The 19,811-nt window shown below is 49.3% G+C and overlaps 2 protein-coding genes across 3 annotated transcripts in view; one reads left to right on the forward strand and one right to left on the reverse strand.

The window, feature by feature from the left end:
* Positions 1-3,045, forward strand: part of LOC120946131 (intracisternal A particle-promoted polypeptide) — a 20,265-nt gene extending 17,220 nt beyond the window's left edge. The window contains exon 9 of the mRNA XM_040360925.1: positions 2,269-3,045. Coding sequence (XP_040216859.1) covers positions 2,269-2,493 — 225 coding nt within the window. The 3' untranslated portion in view covers positions 2,494-3,045. The remainder of the gene's footprint in view (positions 1-2,268) is intronic.
* Positions 3,046-13,331: 10,286 nt separating this feature from the next.
* On the reverse strand, positions 13,332-16,776 carry LOC120944886 (transmembrane protein 69-like). 2 transcript variants are annotated; one of them, XM_040358635.1, is made up of 3 exons: positions 16,748-16,776; positions 16,303-16,358; positions 13,332-14,239 (listed from the first exon to the last, which is right to left on the reverse strand). In XM_040358635.1, exons 2-3 carry the CDS (start codon positions 16,345-16,347, stop codon positions 13,550-13,552), a joined length of 735 nt encoding a protein of 244 aa, XP_040214569.1. In that variant the 5' UTR covers positions 16,348-16,358; positions 16,748-16,776; the 3' UTR covers positions 13,332-13,549. The 2 variants fall into 2 exon arrangements, with proteins under 2 accessions (XP_040214569.1, XP_040214570.1); XM_040358636.1 differs by lacking the exon at positions 16,748-16,776 and having other exon boundaries at positions 16,303-16,706.
* Positions 16,777-19,811: the final 3,035 nt, after the last annotated feature.

Raw genomic sequence — 19,811 nt, forward strand, 5'->3', positions numbered from 1 at the left:
TAGGACACAGCTAGGATAGTAAGAAATCCAGGGTTATACTGCCACCTACAGGAGAAATGGCCACCCCGCCTGACCCTATAAACCTTAGTTCCAACTGTTGAGAGTTATTTAGTGTCCGTTAGTGGCTCCCCTCTTTCTCCTCTTCCTCTTTCTCCTCCTCCTTTTCCTCTTCTTCTTCCTCCCTTTCTTCTTCATTGTTTCTTTCCTCCTCCTTCCTTCTTTCTTTCTTTCTTTCTTTCTTTCTTTCTTTCTTTCTTTCTTTCTTTCTTTCTTTCTTTCTTACTTTCTTTTTCTTTCTTTCTTTCTCCTTTTTCTTTCTTTCTTTCTTTCTTTCTTTCTTTCTTTCTTTCTTTCTTTCTTTCTTTCTTTCTTTCTTTTTCTTTCTTTTTCTTTCTTTTTCTTTCTTTCTTTTTCTTTCTTTCTCTCTCTCTCTCTTTCTTTCTTTTTCTTTCTCTCTCTTTCTTTCTTTTTCTTTTTCTCTTTCCTTTTTTTCTCTTTCCTTTTTTACTCTCTCTCTTTTTTTCGTTCTTTCTTTTTTTCTCTCGTTCTTTCTCTCTCTCTCTCTTTCTTTCTTTTTCTTTCTTTCTTTTTCTTTCTTTCTTTCTTTCTTTCTTTTTCTTTCTTTTTCTTACTTTCTTTCTTTTTCTTACTTTCTTTCTTTTTCTTTCTTTTTCTTTCTTTTTCTTTCTTTTTCTTTCTTTCTCTTTCTTTCTTTTTCTTTCTTTTTCTTTCTTTTTCTTTCTTTTTCTTTCTTTCTCTTTCTTTCTCTTTCTTTCTTTTTCTTTCTTTTTCTTTCTTTTTCTTTCTTTTTCTTTCTTTCTCTTTCTTTCTTTTTCTTTCTTTTTCTTTCTTTTTCTTTCTTTTTCTTTCTTTTTCTTACTTTCTCTTTCTTACTCTCTTTCTTACTCTCTTTCTTACTCTCTTTCTTACTCTCTTTCTTACTCTCTTTCTTACTCTCTTTCTTTCTTTCTTTCTTTTTTTCTCTTTCTTGTCAGGCAAGTACACCTGGGGATTCCTAGCGGGTTATCAGTGGGGGGTCAGAGCTGTGGCAGTTGGTCTGTCCTCATCTTTGAAGACTTATTTGTGAAGATTTCTCTATTGTCCTTTTAAAGGACACAGCATGATATGTATGAAACCTATGGTTATACTGCCACCTAAAGGAGAAATGTAGAGAAATTGGATCTGAAGTCCCCAAACCAAAGAGCCAAAGGAAAGGGGGCGGGGCCATGGTTGGACTATCGCGGTACTGGTAACATAGATATAAAATGTACAAATATAAGAAACATTTTTATTAAATACAGCATCAATAGGACACAACAGGGGGTACAGAATTAAAAAAAATAACGACCAACACAACACCAGTATAATAATCCCCAAAAGGGGGAGAAGAACAGTGGGTTGAGAGTCATGACAATCATCTTGACTAGTTTCGCGGCTTCAGCCGCTTCTTCAGAAGCATGTCTAGAAAACCCCACAGGCGAGTGAGGCGGGTGCCACCTCACAGGGTCCCGTACGGCGACCAGGGGGCACGCATATGTATGGATGGACCTTGAATACAAAGAAATGTGTTACGTGTAGGGGGCCCCGGGAACGGGAGCCCAAACTGGGACATGTATGCAAAGCCACATGTAACCTCCACAGGGAGTGTCCATGATGATGAACCAAGGAGGGAGGGGGACCGCATTGGATCCTAAGGTGGCGTCAGGATAGTGAAGCCTACCAGTGGCACTGTGGGCTGGGTGAGACCACAGGGATCCCAAGATCACCAACTACAAGAAACGTCTGACCTCTGTGCTTCCCAACAAGGGACCTCCCCCAACTACTAAGGAACCTCCCCCAACTACTAAGGAACCTCCCCCAACTACAAGAAACGTCTGACCTCTGTGCTTCCCAACAAGGGACCTCCACCAACTACTAAGGGGGTCAAATACTTATTTTACTCACTGAACTGCAACTCCATTTATAACATTTGTATTGTGTGATTTTTCTGGATTTTTGGTTGATCTTCTGTCTCCATCATATAAAATACACCTATGATAAAAATTATAGACCCTTCATTTCTATGTAAGTGGGAGAACTTACACAATCTGCAGGGGAGCGAATTATTATTTCCCCCCCTCTGTAATTTCTTACCCGACCTTTTTATAATATATACATTTCCACCTGACAGATTGAATATCGGACAGTCTGATTTGTTCTTACATTTTTGTATTTACATTTTTAGTTTTGTATTTTTATTGCTGTTTTATATATTTCTTTCGGCTGCAGGAGCTGTGGGCGGAAGTGTCGCCGATGAAGTTCGCCCGGGCCGGCGTATCGGTGGTCAGCGTGAACGGACTGCTCTACGCGGCCGGCGGCAGGGCCATCCTCCACAATTTCTCCGCCCCGGTGACTTCGGACTCCGTTGAAGTTTACAACCCGCACACGGACACCTGGACTGAGATCGGCGGCATGATCACCAGCCGCTGCGAGGGCAGCCTGGCCGTTTTGTGACGCGCAACCCGCGCAGGTTTACCGATCGGGGGACGTGGCTGCGATCGGGGCCGGAGGACGCCAACTGCGGATGTATAACAAGATGGAGGTAGCTGCTGATTGGGGAAAGTTCTGGTCATGTGATCCCCCAACGGATACAGAGGTAGCTGCTGATTGGGGCAAGCTCTGGTCATGTGACCCCAGGGGGTACCAAGGACTGAAGTGAAAGGACTTTTTTTTTTATAAGAACTTCTTAATGGATTGCTGGAAGGCCAATGTCTACGGATAGAACAATAAGCTGAGTGTACAGTGGAACCTTGGTTAACGAGCAACTTTTATTTTTTTTATTTTTTATTCTGACTCGGTTTGCGAGTGTTGTCTCGCAAAACCAGCAGAATTCAAACTAATGGGGCGTGCAGTACCGCATTTGGCCAGAGGTGGGGGGGTGCTGGAGCTGTTCCGAAAAACAGGGAAATACTCCGTTCCCCAGCCTTTCCAAGTTTTTCCGAGTTCAGCTGAGCTGTCCCCCAAGCCTTTCCGAGGCTCTCCGGCACCCCTCCCCCCGACCCCTCTGGCCACATGTGGTATTGCACGCCATAGAAGTCAATGCAGAACAAATTATCTTAGTTTTCATTGACTTCTATGGGGAAACTCGCTTTGATATATGAGGGCTTTGGATTACAAGCATTTTCTTGGAACGGATTATGCTCGTAATCCAAGGTTCCACTGTATTTCCGAGGCTCTCCGGCGCCCCCCCCCACGCCTCTGGCCACATGTGGTATTGCATGCCATAGAAGTCAATGCGGAACAAATTATCTTCGTTTCCATTTACTTCTATGGGGAAACTTGCTTTGATATACGAGTGCTTTGGATTACAAGCATTCTTCTGGAACGAATTATGCTCGTAATCCGAGGTTCCACTGTATTTCCGAGGCTCTCCGGCGCCCCCCCCACCTCTAGCCACATGCGGTATTGCATGACCTAGAAGTCGATGCAGAACCAATTATCTTTATTTCCATTGACTTCTATGGGGAAACTCACTTTGATATACGAGTGCTTTGGATTGGGAGCATTCTCCTGGAACGAATTATGCCCGTAATCCGAGGTTCCACTGTATTTCCGAGGCTCTCCGGCGCCCCCCCCCCCCACCTCTGGCCACATGCGGTATTGCATGCCATAAAAGTCAATGCGGAACAAATTATCTTCGTTTCCATTGACTTCTATGGGGAAACTCGCTTTGATATGCGAGTGCTTTGGATTACAAGCATTCTCCTGGAACGGATTATCCTCGTAATCCGAGGTTCCGCTGTATATGGGTTGCCCTGTTGAGTAGCTCAGCCATTGGCTGCCCAGCAAAGTCCCAAACATGTAGACCACCATACAGAACATTTGACATCTCTACTAATTGCATCAGTCGCTACTTCACACAATGTAGCTTTTTACACTTTAATAGTCCTTTTAATGTAAACCTTTTTTTTAGGAAAGTATAAAGGCTGCCATTGCTGATTTTTTGGAAAATACTACTTGCCTGGCTGTCGGGCTTGTCCAACCGCTTTAGTAATTAGAGTCGCGATTAGGAACAAGCCTGCAGATCAGGAGATCTGACCTCCGTTTGCATTTTCTCATCGGCGCGCTTCTTCTACATTAGTGACCGAGAAAGCTTTGCAACCTGAAAACAGCCAGGGAACCAGCATTTTCAAGTGGAGGTCAGCAATGGTGTCCCCCCTCCTATAGATCTCAAAGGATAGGTTTTCATGAGCTGCCATAAGCTTCAAGTGTGCCTAGAATTCTGGGTTACCCGTATATATACGCTAGTATAAGCCGACCCGAATATAAGCCGAGGCGCTAATTTTACCACAAAAAAAAAAAGGGAAAACGTATTGACTTGAGTATAAGCCGAGGGTGTCCATGTGCATGCCTCACTGTGCCCATGCCTCACTGTGCCCATGCCTCACTGTGCCCATGACTAGACTGACGTTTAACATGGGAGTCTATGGAAGGGGTGCCCGGGTTTGAAAAATCGGTGCTCCCCAACTGTGGGTCCCCCAGACAGCAAACATTGTACACTTGTAGAAGAGAAATGGGGCTACATGTGTGCCAAGTTTGGGGTCCAGGGGATTTACGGCCGGCCGGTACTGGGTCCCCAAAATCACTGGAGAAATTACCGTTTAACATTGGAGTCTATGGAAGAAGTGCCCGGGTTTGAAAAATCGGTGCTCCCCGGCCGTAGGTCTGGTGGACAACAAGCTTTGCACACTTGTAGGGGAAAAGTGGGGCTACATGTGCGCCAAGTTTGGGGTCCAGGGGACCTACGGCCGGCCGGTTCCGGGTCCCCAAAATCACTGGAGAAATTACCATTTAACATTGGAGTCTATGGAAGGGGTGCCCGGGTTTGAAAAATCGGTGCTCCCTGGCTGTAGGTGCCCTGGACAACAGGCTTTGCACACTTGTAGAAGATAAATGGGGCTACATGTGTGCCAAGTTTTGGGTCCAGGGGACCTACGGCCGGCCAGTACCGGGTCCCCAAAGTCACTGGAGAAATTACCATTTAACATAGGAGTCTATGGAAGGGGTGCCCGGGTTTGAAAAATCGGTGCTCCCCGGCCGTAGGTCCCCCGGACAACAAACTTTGCACACTTGTAGAGGAAACGTGGGGCTATATGTGTGCCAAGTTTGGGGTCCAGGGGACCTATGACCAGCCGGTACCGGGTCCCCAAGATCCGGGAGATCAGGCGCAAAAAGGTGACTCGAGTATAAGCCGAGGGGGGCATTTGGTGCCCCACCAAAAGAAAGCTCCCATAACGCCCCACCCATTATGGCTTCCCCCCCGTGTTGGGCACCGCAGTGATTCTGTCTTCCCCCCGTGTTGGGCCCCGCAGTAATTCTGGCTTCCCCCCGTGTTGGGCCCCGCAGTGATTCTGTCTTCCCCCCGTGTTGGGCCCCGCAGTGATTCTGGCTTCCCCCCTGTGTTGGGCCCCGCAGTGATTCTGGCTTCCCCCCCTGTGTTGGGCCCCGCAGTGATTCTGGCTTCCCCCCGTGTTGGGCCCCGCAGTGATTCTGGCTTCCCCCCGTGTTGGGCCCCGCAGTGATTCTGGCTTCCCCCCGTGTTGGGCCCCGCAGTGATTCTGGCTTCCCCCCGTGTTGGGCCCCGCAGTGATTCTGGCTTCCCTCCGTGTTGGGCCCCGCAGTGATTCTGGCTTCTCCTCCGTGTTGGGCCCCGCAGTGATTCTGGCTTCCCCCCGTGTTGGGCCCCGCAGTGATTCTGGCTTCTCTCCGTGTTGGGCCCCGCAGTGATTCTGACTCCCCCCCCCCCCGTGTTGGGCCCGCAGTGATTCTGGCTTCCCCCCGTGTTGGGCCCCGCAGTGATTCTGGCTTCCCCCCCGTGTTGGGCTCCGCAGTGATTCTGGCTTCTCTCCGTGTTGGGCCCCGCAGTGATTCTGGCTTCCCCCCGTGTTGGGCTCCGCAGTGATTCTGGCTTCTCTCCGTGTTGGGCCCCGCAGTGATTCTGACTCCCCCCCCCCCCCCCCCCCCGTGTTGGGCCCCGCAGTGATTCTGGCTTCCCCCCGTGTTGGGCTCCGCAGTGATTCTGGCTTCCCCCCGTGTTGGGCCCCGCAGTGATTCTGGCTTCACCCCGTGTTGGGCCCCGCCGTGATCATGTCTTCCCCCCCTGTTGGGCCCCGCAGTGATTCTGGCTTCCCCCCGTGTTGGGCCTCGCAGTGATTCTGGCTTCCCCCCGTGTTGGGCCCCGCAGTGATTCTGGCTACCCCCCGTGTTGGGCCCCGCAGTGATTCTGGCTTCCCCCCGTGTTGGGCCCCGCAGTGATTCTGGCTTCCCCCTGTGTTGGGCCCCGCAGTGATTCTGGCTTCCCCCCGTGTTGGGCCCCGCAGTGATTCTGGCTTCCGCCAGTGTTGGGTCCCGCAGTGATCATGGCTTCCCCCCCTGTGTTGGGCCCCGCAGTGATTCTGGCTTCCCCCCCGTGTTGGGCCCCGCAGTGATTCTGGCTTCCCCCAGTGTTGGGCCCCGCAGTGATTCTGGCTTCCCCCCGTGTTGGGCCCCGCAGTGATTCTGGCTTCCCCCCGTGTTGGGCCCCGCAGTGATTCTGGCTTCCCCCCGTGTTGGGCCCCGCAGTGATTCTGGCTTCCCCCCGTGTTGGGCCCCGCAGTGATTCTGGCTTCCCCCCGTGTTGGGCTCCGCAGTGATTCTGGCTTCCCTCCCTATGTTGGGCCCTGCAGTGATTCTGGCTTCCCTCCGTGTTGGGCCCCGCAGTGATTCTGGCTTCCCCCCGTGTTGGGCCCCGCAGTGATTCTGGCTTCCCCCCCGTGTTGGGCCCCGCAGTGATTCTGGCTTCCCCCCATGTTGGCCCCCGCAGTGATTCTGACTTCCCCCCTGTGTTGGGCCCCGCAGTGATCATGGCTTCCCCCCCTGTGTTGGGCCCCGCAGTGATTCTGCCTTCCCCCCCCTGTGTTGGGCCCCGCAGTGATCATGGCTTCCCCCCCTGTGTTGGGCCCCGCAGTGATTCTGGCTTCCCTCCTCTCCCCTGGCTGCTGCGGGGATGTTTCAGGATGGAGAGCAGGGGAAGGAGATAGTAAATATAACATTTACCGGCCTCTTCATTTTTTAAATGCATACTTGCTCACTGTGTCCATTCATAACTGAAGCATAGTATACATAGTTTACTATGCTTCAGTTGGTGAATGAACGGGAAGCCACTCGGCACAGAGCACTTCCCATTCATTCACTACCCCGTGCAGCTGAGGCTGTAGAGAAAGGAATACGCGTTGGAGCTTTTGGGGGCCACACCCTAATGCAATGGGCTGCGCACACCTTATGGCGGCGCCTAAATGATGTGGAATATTTCTGCATGGATTTTATTGGTAGAAGTGGGCCTCCTGCAGGATAATGGGGGCTTGCTCCTCCCTCCGGCTCTTTGGGGGCGGGGTCTGACACTTCCTATATCATCTGCTGGAAGATTGACGGTCATTTAACTCACAGCGTGACCCCAAAAAACAGATAAGGATCACTTCCTGTCTCCGGAGACCGGCTCGGCTGTCGCGGGACTTCCAGGGAAATGTTACACGACAACGATCGACGATCCAATTATCAGATTTCCTTTTATTTATTGGAATTGGAGATGTAAAAATATCTCTTTTTAGAAAAGCCGGACACTTTATATTGTGATGAGATTTTGTAATAAAGATTTATATGGAAGAGATATGATAAGGACTCCGGACTGGTGTATGTGGGGGGGGCGGGGCATCGATCGATGACAAACTCCTCCCCCATCATGGAAAGGTGTGAATGGGCCCTGAATGTTTTAATGAATGGATCTCATACTGTACAGTATATCTGTCTGTAGTTCTGTTTTAACACTGACATTTGTGAGCTCAGGCACTGATGTTGGATGAGAAGGCCTGGCTCTCAGTCTCCGCTCTAATTCATCCCAAAGGTGTTCTATCGGGTTTGAGGTCAGGACTCTGTGCAGGCCAGTCAAGTTCCTCCACCCCAAACTCGCTCCTCCGTGTCTTTATGGACCTTGCTTTGTCCACTGGTGGGCAGTCATGTTGGAACAGGAAGGGGCCGTCCCCAAACTCCTCCCACAAAGTTGGGACCATCAAATTGTCTAAAATGTCTTGGTATGCCGACGCCTTAAGAGATCCCTTCACTGGAAAACATCCCCCGCCCCTCCACCCCCCACATCATAATCCCCCCCCCTCCACCAAATGGTTTGGACCAGAGCACAAAGCAAGCTCCATAAAGACATGGAGGAGCGAGTTTGGGGTGGAGGAACTTGACTGGCCTGCGCAGAGTCCTGACCTCAACCCGATAGAACACCTTTGGGATGAATTAGAGGGGAGACTGCGAGCCAGGCCTTTCTTTGGCTAATGGGCACTTCTGGATCCGGGGGGGGGGGGGGGGCTCTGATGGGTGCTTCTGGATCCGGGGGGGGGGGGGGGCCTCTGATGGGCGCTTCTGGATCCGGGGGGGGGGGCTCTGTTGGGCGCTTCTGGATCCAGGGGGGGCTCTGATGGGCGCTTCTGGATTCATGGGGGGCTCTGATGGGTGCTTCTGGATCGGGGGGGGGGCTCTTATGGATCCAGGGGGGGCTCTGATGGGCGCTTCTGGATCCGGGGGGGCTCTGATGGGTGCTTCTGGATCCGGGGGGGCTCTGATGGGCGCTTCTGGATCCGGGGGGGCTCGGATGGGCGCTTCTGGATTCAGGGGGGGCTCTGATGGGCGCTTCTGGATTCAGGGGGGGCTCTGATGGGCACTTCTGGATCTGGGGGGGGTTCTGATGGGTGCTTCTGGATCCGGGGGGGGGGGGGGCTCTGATGGGTGCTTCTGGATCCGGGGGGGGGGGGGCTCTGATGGGTGCTTCTGGATCCAAGGGGGGGGGAAACTCTGGGCGCTTCTTGATCCAGGGGGGGCTCTGTTGGGCGCTTCTGGATAGGGGGGGGGCTCTGATGGGCACTTCTGGATCCAGGGGGGGGCTCTGATGGGCACTTATCCTCAACCTGATAGAACACCTTTGGGATGAATTGGAGACTGTGAGTCAGGCCTTCTCATCCAACATCAGTGCCTGACCTCACAAATGCTCTTCTGGAAGAATGGTCACACATTCCCATAGACACTCCTAAACCTTGTGGACAGCCTTCCCAGAAGAGGTGAAGCTCTTATAACTCAATATCGAACCCTACGGACTAAAGCCTCGTACACACGATGGGACTAAGATCCGATGTACAAACACGCATGCTCGGAACCAATGTTAAACACCAGACAACAATAGCAGAAGTTGCCCAAAGGGTGGCGGTAAAGAGCTGACAAAACCACGTGGTTTGGTGAATGTTGGCTGAAAATGTTGTGCCGTCTGTATGCGGAACAAGTTCACGGCCAACGCGCTTCGGACCCAAATCCCCGGAAATCTTGGTTGGAAGTCCGATCGTGTGTGGGAGGCTTTAGACTGGGATGCCGTTAACCACTTAAGGACCCCTTCACGTCGATATACGCCGGCAGAATGGCAGGGCTGGGCACAATCGCGTACCTGTATGTGTCTCTTTAAGCCCAGCCTTGGGGCCGTGAGCGCGGCGGCAGGGTCCTAAGCTCCGGGACCCGATCGTCACCAGAAGTCCCGCGATCGCTCACCGGAGCTGAAGAACGGGGAGAGGTGTGTGTAAACACAGCTTCCCTGTTCTTCACTGTGGCGCTGTCATCGATCGTATGTTCCCTGATATAGGGAAAGACGATCCCTGAAGTCACACGTCCAGCCCCGCCCCCCTACAGTTAGAAACACATATGAGGTCACACTTAACCCCTACAGCGCCCCCTTGTGGTTAACTCCCAAACTGCCATTGTCATTTTCACAGTAATCAGTGCATTTTTATAGCACTTTTTGCTGTGAAAATGACAATGGCCTAGATTCAAGAAGCAATTGCGTCTGCGTAACCATAGTTACGCAGCGCAATTGCTTACTTGCGCCGGCGTTACGAATGCTCCTGATTCAGGAACATCGTTACACCGACGGCAGCCTAAGATATGACTAGCATAAGGCTCTTATGCCCGCATATCTTAGGCTGCATTCTTGCGATGGCCGCTAGGTGGCGTTCCCGTTGTGCTCAGCGTATAGTATGCAAATTGCATACTAAAGCCGATTCACAACCCTACGCGAGCCCTGCGTACGCAGTTTACGTCGTTTGCGTATGTCGGGTTTCGCGTAAGGCTGCTCCTGCTAATAGCAGGGGCAGCCAATGCTACGAATACCCGTCGTTCCCGCGTCGCAAAATTTTAAATTTACGTTGTTTGCGTAAGTGAATCGTGAATGGCGCTGGACGCCATTCACGTTGACTTTGAAGCAAATGACGTCCTTGCGACGTCATTTGCCGCAATGCACGTCGGGAAAGTTTCCCGACGGAGCATGCGTGCTACGCTCGGCGTGGGAACGCGCCTAATTTAAATGATTCCCGCCCCCTACGGGATCATTTACATTAGGCCCGGGCATTTTTGAGGAGCGCCCACGCAAATTACGTGGCTACTGCTTCGTGAATGAAGCGTAGCGCAGTTAATTTGCGGGGGCGCAGGGCAAAAACGGGACGCTGCGCCTCCATAAGGAGTGCGCAGCGGTACCTGAATCTACCCCAAAGGTCCCAAAAATGTGTCAACATTGTCTGAAGTGTCCGCCATAATGTCGCAGTCACGATAAAAATCGCTGATCGCCGCCATTAGTAGTAAAAAAAAAAGGAAATATTAATAAAAATGCAATAAAACTATCCCCCTATTTTGTAAACACTATAACTTTTGCGCAAACCAATCGATAAACGCTTATTGCGCTTTTTACCAAAAATAGGTAGAAGAATACGTATCGGCCTAAACTGAGGAAAAAAAATTATATGTTTTTGGGGGATATTTATTATAGCAAAAAGTAAAGAAATATTGCATTTTTTTTCAAAATGGTCGCTCTATTTTTGTTTATAGCGCAAAAAATAAAAACCGCAGAGGTGATCAAATACCAGCAAAAGAAAGCTCTATTTGTGGGGATAAAAGGACGCCAATTTTGTTTGGGAGCCACGTCGCACGACCGCGCAATTGTCAGTTAAATCGACGCAGTGCCGAATCGCAAAAAAGGGGCACGGTCCTTAACCTGCAAAATGGTCCGGGTCTTAAAGAGGGGGTTCTCCCATAAATGTTTTTTTACCCTTAGATTGAGGCTCATTTTGTGAAGGGGAATCGGCTAGTTGTTTTAAAATCGAAGCAGTACTTACCGTTTTAGAGAGCGATCTTCTCCGCCGCTTCCGGGTATGGGCTGCGGGACTGGGCGTTCCTATTTGATTGACAGGCTTCCGACGGTCGCATCTATCGCGTCACGAGTAGCCGAAAGAAATCGTGACGCGATGGATGCGATCGTCGGAAGACTGTCAATCAAGAAGGAACGCCCAGTCCCGCAGCCCATACCCGGAAGCGGCGGAGAAGATCGCTCTCTAAAACGGTAAGTACAGCTTCGATTGTAAAAGAAAAACACCCGATTCCCCTTCACAAAATGAGCCTCAATCTAAGGGTAAAAATAGCAATTTCCGGGTGAACCTCCGCTTTAAGTGGTTAAAGTTCATGGGCTAGATTCACATAGATTAGCGGAGCTTTAGATCCGCGTAATCTATCTGATTTACGATCCGCCGGCGCAATTTTGCGAGGCTAGTGCATGATTCACAAAGCACTTACCTTCGAAAATTGCACCGTCGGATCGTAACTCCCCTGGGGGAATTCAAATTCCGCGGCTAGGGGGAGTGTACAATTTAAATCAGGCGCGTTCCCGCGCCGATTTAACTGCGCATGCGCCGCCGGCGAAATTACCCAGTGCGCATGCTCCAAATGACGTCGCTAGGACGTCATTGTTTTCGGCGGCTACGTCAATTCCGGGCCATCCGTATTCCCGATCGACTTACGCAAACGACGTAAAAATGTGAATCTCGGCGCGGGAACGACGGCCATACTTAACATTAGCTACCCCTCATATAGCAGGGGTAACTATCCGCCGGGAAAAGCCGAACGCGAACGACGTAAAAAAAAAAAAGCGACGGGCGGGCGTTCGGACTTGAATCGGCGGTTCTCCTCATTTGCATATCCGACGCGTAAAAAAAAACACGACGACACCTAGCGGCCGGCGGGAGATTGCAGCCTAAGATACGACTGATGTAAGTCACTTACACCAGTCGGATCTAAGGGAGATCTATGCGGAACCTGATTCTTATGAATCAGTCGCATAGATCCGACCGTCGGATCTCAGAGATACGACGGCGGATCAGGAAATCCGCCGTCGTATCTCTTCATGAATCTGGCCCACGTGTGTGTAAAGGCAGGTGTCCCAATACTTTTGGTAATGGAGGGTATATAATATAATAGTTAAATTGCCCCAGCAGGCAGCAAGTGGTTAAAATGTTACAAGCAGGATTGAATGAGGTCCCCTTTGTTGGCTTTGGATCTGAGCTAGAAGCTCCACACCACAGGAGAACGGTTCTATCCTTTTATTAGGTCAAAGGAGGAAACCAACGTGTTTTTTCAGGGCCCCAACATAGCCGGCTGCATCAGAGTTTCCAGAGAGATGACACTACTGGCCCGGATTCAAAGAGATTTGCACTTTTTTTGCGGAGGCGCAGGGCAACGATTTTGCCCTGCGCCCCCGCAAATTTTCTCTGCTGCCCTTGATTCACGGAGCAGAAGCTCCGTGAATTGCGCCGACAAAATTGCCCGGCGCTAGAGCACGCAATTTAAATGATCCCGTAGGGGGCGGGGAATCATTTAAATAAGGCGCGCTCCCGCGCCGAGCGTAGAGCGCATGCTCCGTCGGGAAACTTTCCCGACGTGCATTGCGGCAAATGACGTCGCAAGGACGTCATTTGCTTCCAAGTGAACGGCGTCCAGCGCCATTCACGAATCACTTTTACGCAAACGACGTGAAATTCAAATTTCGCGACGCGGGAACGACGGGTATACTTTAGCATTGGCTGCCCCTACTATTAGAAGGGGCAGCCTTACGCTAAACACGCCGTACGGAAACGACGTAAATTGCGTATGCAGGGCCCGCGCAACATTGTGAATCGGTGTTAGTATGCAATTTGCATACTATACACTGAGCACAATGGGAGCGCCCCCTAGCGGTCATCGCAAGAATGCAGCCTAAAATATGCGTGGCATAAGAGCCTTATGCCACGCAGATTTTAGGCTGCAGTCGGCGTTACGATGTTCCTGAATCGGGAGCATTCGCTACGCCGGAGCAAGTCAGCAATTGCGCTGTGTAACCTATGGTTACGCAGGCGCAATTGCTTCTTGAATCTGGGCCACTGTCTATGGACAAAGTTGGACAGTTGGTGGTATTTTTTTTTAACAGAAAAGTTTTTATTTGTCTCCAGAAGGAGAATCATAAAGACATACAACAAACAACCTGGTATAGATCCATGGCGGGGGCCTCAGGAGGGGCATCAAAGAGGAGGACAGCTGGGGGTATTTAGACCAGTCCAGTCGCGGGCACGGGGCCCCTCCGTTGGTTCGGTGGTCTTTGCCGTCTGGTTTCTGAGGACTAAACCCGAATTTTTTATCTTTTCCTTCGACGTCTTCTTGGTGCGTTGGCATACCAACCGGCGCATCCCAACGTGGCGACCAAGGAAGCCAAAACGATGAACGTCAGCAGACCTCTTAACCATTTATACCAGAGGGGGCCGACGGGGGCCAGGTTTAGGTTTTTAATCCCGAAAGCATCAACCACCCAGGAAAGGCCGAATCCTATTCCCAACGCTACCGTGGCCAGACTGGTGAACGCCGTGTACGGGAAGACCGCGCCCGTCGCCAGGTTGCTCCAGTTGGGTCCGGCGGGGCTGTTGTCTGGAAAGGTGTAACCCCAGCGGACCCCACCGAGGAAGGACAGGATGCAGGCCCCGTACAGCACCTGTGACGAGGCCAGCCCCCAGTGGTAAACCTGCATAGAGCACATCATGAGCGGCACCGCCATAAAGGGCGTGGCTCCGAGGACCCCTAGAATGAACGCCGGCCTCGGGGTCTTCTTTATTTCCTGCCAGCGGTGCTGCACTGCGGTGATCGGGGTTCTTTCCTTGGCCGCCTCCTGCCGCTGGCTGGAAGTGTGGAGGCCCAGCCTCGTTCTGAGGTTAAACGCGGAAAGAGGCTCCATGGGGAGGGGCCTGGAGTTCGGAGGCCTTTGGTAAAGCCCGACGGCGGCGGCTGGAGAAAACAACCATCGTCTGCATCCCGGGGAAGTGTCCTTCAATAACTGGAAGAGAAACAGAAGGTCAGGTATTCAGAAAGAGATTTCTGCAGTCTCTGACCATCTCCTGTACTATGTCTGCAGTCTCTGACCATCTCCTGTACTATGTCTGCAGTCTCTGATCGTCTCCTGTACTGTGTCTGCAGTCTCTGATCATCTCCTGTAGTATGTCTGCAGTCTCTGACCATCTCCTGTACTGTGTCTGCAGTCTCTGACCATCTCCTGTAGTATGTCTGCAGTCTCTGACCATCTCCTGTACTGTGTCTGCAGTCTCTGATCATCTCCTGTAGTATGTCTGCAGTCTCTGACCATCTCCTGTACTATGCAGTCTCTGACCATCTCCTGTACTATGCAGTCTCTGACCATCTCCTGTACTATGTCTGCAGTCTCTGACCATCTCCTGTACTGTTTCTGCAGTCTCTGATCATCTCCTGTAGTATGTCTGCAGTCTCTGACCATCTCCTGTACTGTTTCTGCAGTCTCTGACCATCTCCTGTACTGTGTCTGCAGTCTCTGATCATCTCCTGTAGTATGTCTGCAGTCTCTGACCATCTCCTGTACTATGCAGTCTCTGACCATCTCCTGTACTATGCAGTCTCTGACCATCTCCTGTACTGTGTCTGCAGTCTCTGATCGTCTCCTGTACTATGTCTGCAGTCTCTGACCATCTCCTGTACTGTGTCTGCAGTCTCTGATCATCTCCTGTAGTATGTCTGCAGTCTCTGACCATCTCCTGTACTGTGTCTGCAGTCTCTGACCATCTCCTGTAGTATGTCTGCAGTCTCTGACCATCTCCTGTACTGTGTCTGCAGTCTCTGATCATCTCCTGTAGTATGTCTGCAGTCTCTGACCATCTCCTGTACTATGCAGTCTCTGACCATCTCCTGTACTATGCAGTCTCTGACCATCTCCTGTACTATGTCTGCAGTCTCTGACCATCTCCTGTACTGTTTCTGCAGTCTCTGATCATCTCCTGTAGTATGTCTGCAGTCTCTGACCATCTCCTGTACTGTGTCTGCAGTCTCTGATCATCTCCTGTAGTATGTCTGCAGTCTCTGACCATCTCCTGTACTATGCAGTCTCTGACCATCTCCTGTACTATGCAGTCTCTGACCATCTCCTGTACTATGTCTGCAGTCTCTGACCATCTCCTGTACTATGTCTGCAGTCTCTGACCATCTCCTGTACTGTGTCTGCAGTCTCTGATCATCTCCTGTAGTATGTCTGCAGTCTCTGACCATCTCCTGTACTATGCAGTCTCTGACCATCTCCTGTACTATGTCTGCAGTCTCTGACCATCTCCTGTACTATGTCTGCAGTCTCTGACCATCTCCTGTACTGTGTCTGCAGTCTCTGACCATCTCCTGTACTATGTCTGCAGTCTCTGACCATCTCCTGTACTGTGTCTGCAGTCTCTGACCATCTCCTGTACTGTGTCTGCAGTCTCTGATCATCTCCTGTACTGTGTCTGCAGTCTCTGACCATCTCCTGTACTGTGTCTGCAGTCTCTGACCGTCTCCTGTAGTATGTCTGCAGTCTCTGACCGTCTCCTGTAGTATGTCTGCAGTCTCTGACCGTCTCCTGTATTATGTCTGCAGTCTCTGACCGTCTCCTGTAGTATGTCTGCAGTCTCTGACCGTCTCCTGTAGTATGTCTGCAGTCTCTGACCGTCTCCTGTATTATGTCTGCAGTCTCTGACCGTCTCCTGTAGTATGTCTGCAGTCTCTGACCGTCTCCTGTAGTATGTCTGCAGTCTCTGACCATCTCCTGTATTATGTCTGCAGTCTCTGACCGTCTCCTGTACTATGTCTGCAGTCTCTGACCATCTCCTGTATTATGTCTGCAGTCTCTGACCGTCTCCTGTAGTATGTCTGCAGTCTCTGACCATCTCTTGTACTATGTCTGCAGTCTCTGACTGTCTCCTGTACTATGTCTGCAGTCTCTGACCATCTCTTGTACTATGTCTGCAGTCTCTGACCATCTCTTGTAGTATGTCTGCAGTCTCTGACCGTCTCTTGTACTATGTCTGCAGTCTCTGACCACAAAGACTAGAAGGATCTTCCACTTACCCGTCCGGCCAGGGGCAGAGACCTCCCTCGTAGATACAGCAGCATCTCGGCAAAACCTGAAAAACAAAACTTTATTAAACACACAAATGAACAAACACAGCTTCCATGTGACCATATGGAACAGGCTCCGCCCAGAACTGTCAGCTGCTGTGGAAAATGCTATGTGACCGGCATCTCTTTAACACTTTCAGGGGCGCTAACCCCCCAAATAAGTGTGCGGCCAGCAAAGGTCGGACGTTTCCGGTGCACTTGCTCGTTTGGCTTTAGTATTTCAGGTCTCTGAGGATCAGCATGACAGCCAGGTAATGAGCATTTCCAGAGTGGTGAGAAATGGCAGCATACACCCCCAGGGGAACTACAAGTCCCAGCACACCCAGCTGACATTGTGACTGCCCCCCCCCCCCCCACCATAGATGAAGAATTCCCCCCTGGCTCTCGCAGAGACCTCAGCACAGGCGCAGCGTCTGCGGGACAGGAAGTGACATCCCTTCCTGTGGGCAATGAAGCCAGAACAAGTGTGGGCAAGACTTCCTGAGCATGCTCAGACTGAACTCTGCCGGGAATCCATTGCACCGTTACTTTGATGGGCAAGACACGGCTGAAGCTGACCATTCACTATACAATCTGATTGTACAATCTCCTTTATATATGTCACTTATACAATGTATCACTCTGGTTTCCTGAAATGATACAATCTATTGGCCCCATACACTATACAATCTACACAACTAGACAGGCTCTTCCACTAAATACTTGTACAATCAGATTGTATCGTGTATGGCCAAATTAGAAACAGCCTAATAACAATTGTGTTCTTACACATTTGCACAGAACTGATGGGCACTTCTGGACCTGGGGGGGTCTGATGGGTACTTCTGGATCTGGGGGCTCTGATGGGCACTTCTGGATCGGGGGGGTCTGATGGGCACTTCTGGATCGGGGGGCTCTGATGGGCACTTCTGGATCGGGGGGCTCTGATGGGCACTTCTGGACCTGGGGGGGGGGCTCTGATGGGCACTTCTGGATCGGGGGGGGGGGGGCTCTGATAGGCACTTATGGACCTGGGGGGGCTCTGATAGGCACTTATGGATCTGGGGGGGGGGGCTGATGGGCACTTCTGGATCGGGGGGGGGCTCTGATGGGCACTTCTGGATCGGGTGGCTCTGATGGGCACTTCTGGATCGGGTGGCTCTGATGGGCACTTCTGGATCGGGGGGGGGGCTCTGATAGGCACTACTGGATCGGGGGGGGGGGGAATCTGATGGGCACTTCTGGATCGGGGGGGGCTCTGATAGGCACTACTGGATCGGGGGGGGGGGGAATCTGATGGGCACTACTGGATCGGGGGGGGGGGGAATCTGATGGGCACTTCTGGATTGAGGGGGGCTGATGGGCACTTCCGGATCCGGGGGGGGGGGGGGGGTTCTGATGGGCACTTTAGGATCCAGGGAGGGGGCTCTGATGGGCACTTCTGGATTAGGGGAAGCTGATGGGCACTTCTGTATCCAGGGGGGCTCTGATGGGCACTTCTAGATGGGGGGGGGGGCTGTGGTGGGCACTTCTAGATCGGGGGGGCTGTGATGGGCACTTCTGGATCCAGGGGGGGGGGGACTCTGATGGGCACTTCTGAATCCGAGGGGGGCTCTGATGGGCGCTTATCCTCAACCCGATAGAACAGCTTTGGGATGAATTAGAGCGGAGACTGTGAGCCAGGCCTTCTCCTCCAACATCCATGCCTGACCTCACAGATGCTCTTCTGGAAGAATGGTCAAACATTCCCATATTCACCCTCCTAAACCTTGTGGACGGCCTTCCCAGAAGAGGTGAAGCTGTTATAGCCGCAAAGGGCGGAGCCAACTCAATATTGAACCCTCCGGACTAAGACTGGGATGCCAATAAAGTTCATGTGCGTGTAAAGGCCGGCGTCCCAATACTTTTGGTAGTATAGTGTACTTTTTATAATATCATTTTTTTTTGTGTGTTAGGTTTAGGGTGTTTAGTTATTTATTATTATTAGTAGTATTTTCTTTTATTCTTTTAAGGGTTGGGGGGGTTAATTATTTATTTATTATTACTTTGTATCCATTTATTGACTTTATTGATTTTTATGTATTTGTGTATTTATTTATTTATTATTAGTAGTAAAAGTAGTAGTAGAAGTATTAACATCCTAACAATTAATAAATAAATAATATATATAAATAAATATAATTTTTTTTCCTTTTTTTTTTCATTAGGGTAAGGGGTTAGAGTTAGGTTTAGGGGTTAGGGATATTTATTTATTGTTATTAGTAAAAGTAGTAGTAGAAGTATTAACATCCTAACAATAAATAAATAAATATCCCTAACCCCTAAACCTAACTCTAACCCCTTACCCTAATGAAAAAAAAAATGAAAAAAAAATAATAAATAATAAAAATAATAATAAATGAAAAAAAAATGAAAAAAAATAATACATGAAAAAAAAATGTAAAACATAAAATAAATAAAAAAAATGTATTTACATGTATTTATTTATTTATTATTAGTAAAAGTAGTAGTAGAAGTATTAACATCCTAAAAAAAAAAAAAAAATAATATCCCTAACCCCTAAACCTAACTCTAACCCCTTACTCTAATGAAAAAAAAAAAAAATGAAAAAAAAATTATAAATGAAAAAAAAAAGAAAAGGAAAAAAATAAATGAAAAAACATAATAAATGAAAAAACATAATAAATGAAAAAAAAAAGAAAAAAAAATAATAAATGGGAAAAAAATGAAAAAAATAATAAATGAATAATAAAAAATAAAAATAAAAAAAGCTAATGGAAAAGCTGAAATACCGAGCAACAAATGATACAACCGATGATCGTTTTCTCTATTGGCTGATTAATAAAAAACACCAAAGTTTAAAAACGCTGCATAAAAACGCACCGGTCACACATAAAAACATTCAAAATCACCCATAAAAACGAGGAAATAAACAACGGGAAAAAACGCTCAAAGACGCTGCGCTCAGATGTGAGGGTCGGTTCACGCCACAAAAACACGCTCCAGATCCGTTCCGTATGCGTTCCTGCATGCGCGTTTTTGGCGCATTCCACTGCATTTTTTTATGTTTTTTTTTTATGCATTCCAGATGCTTTTTTTTTTTTTTTTTTTTTCTTCTTCTTCTTTTTTCAATTTTTTTTTAATCTAAGGGCCAGTTCACACCACATGCACTCTAGTGCATGGAAAGTGGGTTATATGGTCTCCAATGACATCGTTCAGAACGGTGCTTGCAGTTCCAGGAAAATAAAATAGAAAGTGCTGCATTTTTTCCTGCACTGGATCTGGACTTTTTTTTTTTTTTGTGTTAGGTTTAGGGTGTTTAGTTATTTATTATTATTATTATTAGTATTTTATTTTATTCTTTTAAGGGTTGGGGGTTAATTAATTATTTATTTATTATTACTTCGTATCCATTTATTGACTTTATTTATTATTTGTTTATGATGTATTTATTTTTTACATGTATGTATTTTATTTAT

This window comes from Rana temporaria, chromosome 7 (genome assembly GCF_905171775.1).
Source record: "Rana temporaria chromosome 7, aRanTem1.1, whole genome shotgun sequence".
Lineage (NCBI taxonomy): Eukaryota > Metazoa > Chordata > Amphibia > Anura > Ranidae > Rana > Rana temporaria.

Coding starts and splice junctions, on each gene's coding strand:
- LOC120944886 (XM_040358635.1), bottom strand. CDS start 16,347: ATGCTGCTGTATCTACGAGGGAGGTCTCTGCCCCTGGCCGGACGG. Junction 14,240..16,302: donor CTCTGCCCCTGGCCGGACGG/GTAAGTGGAAGA, acceptor TTTCTCTTCCAG/TTATTGAAGGACACTTCCCC.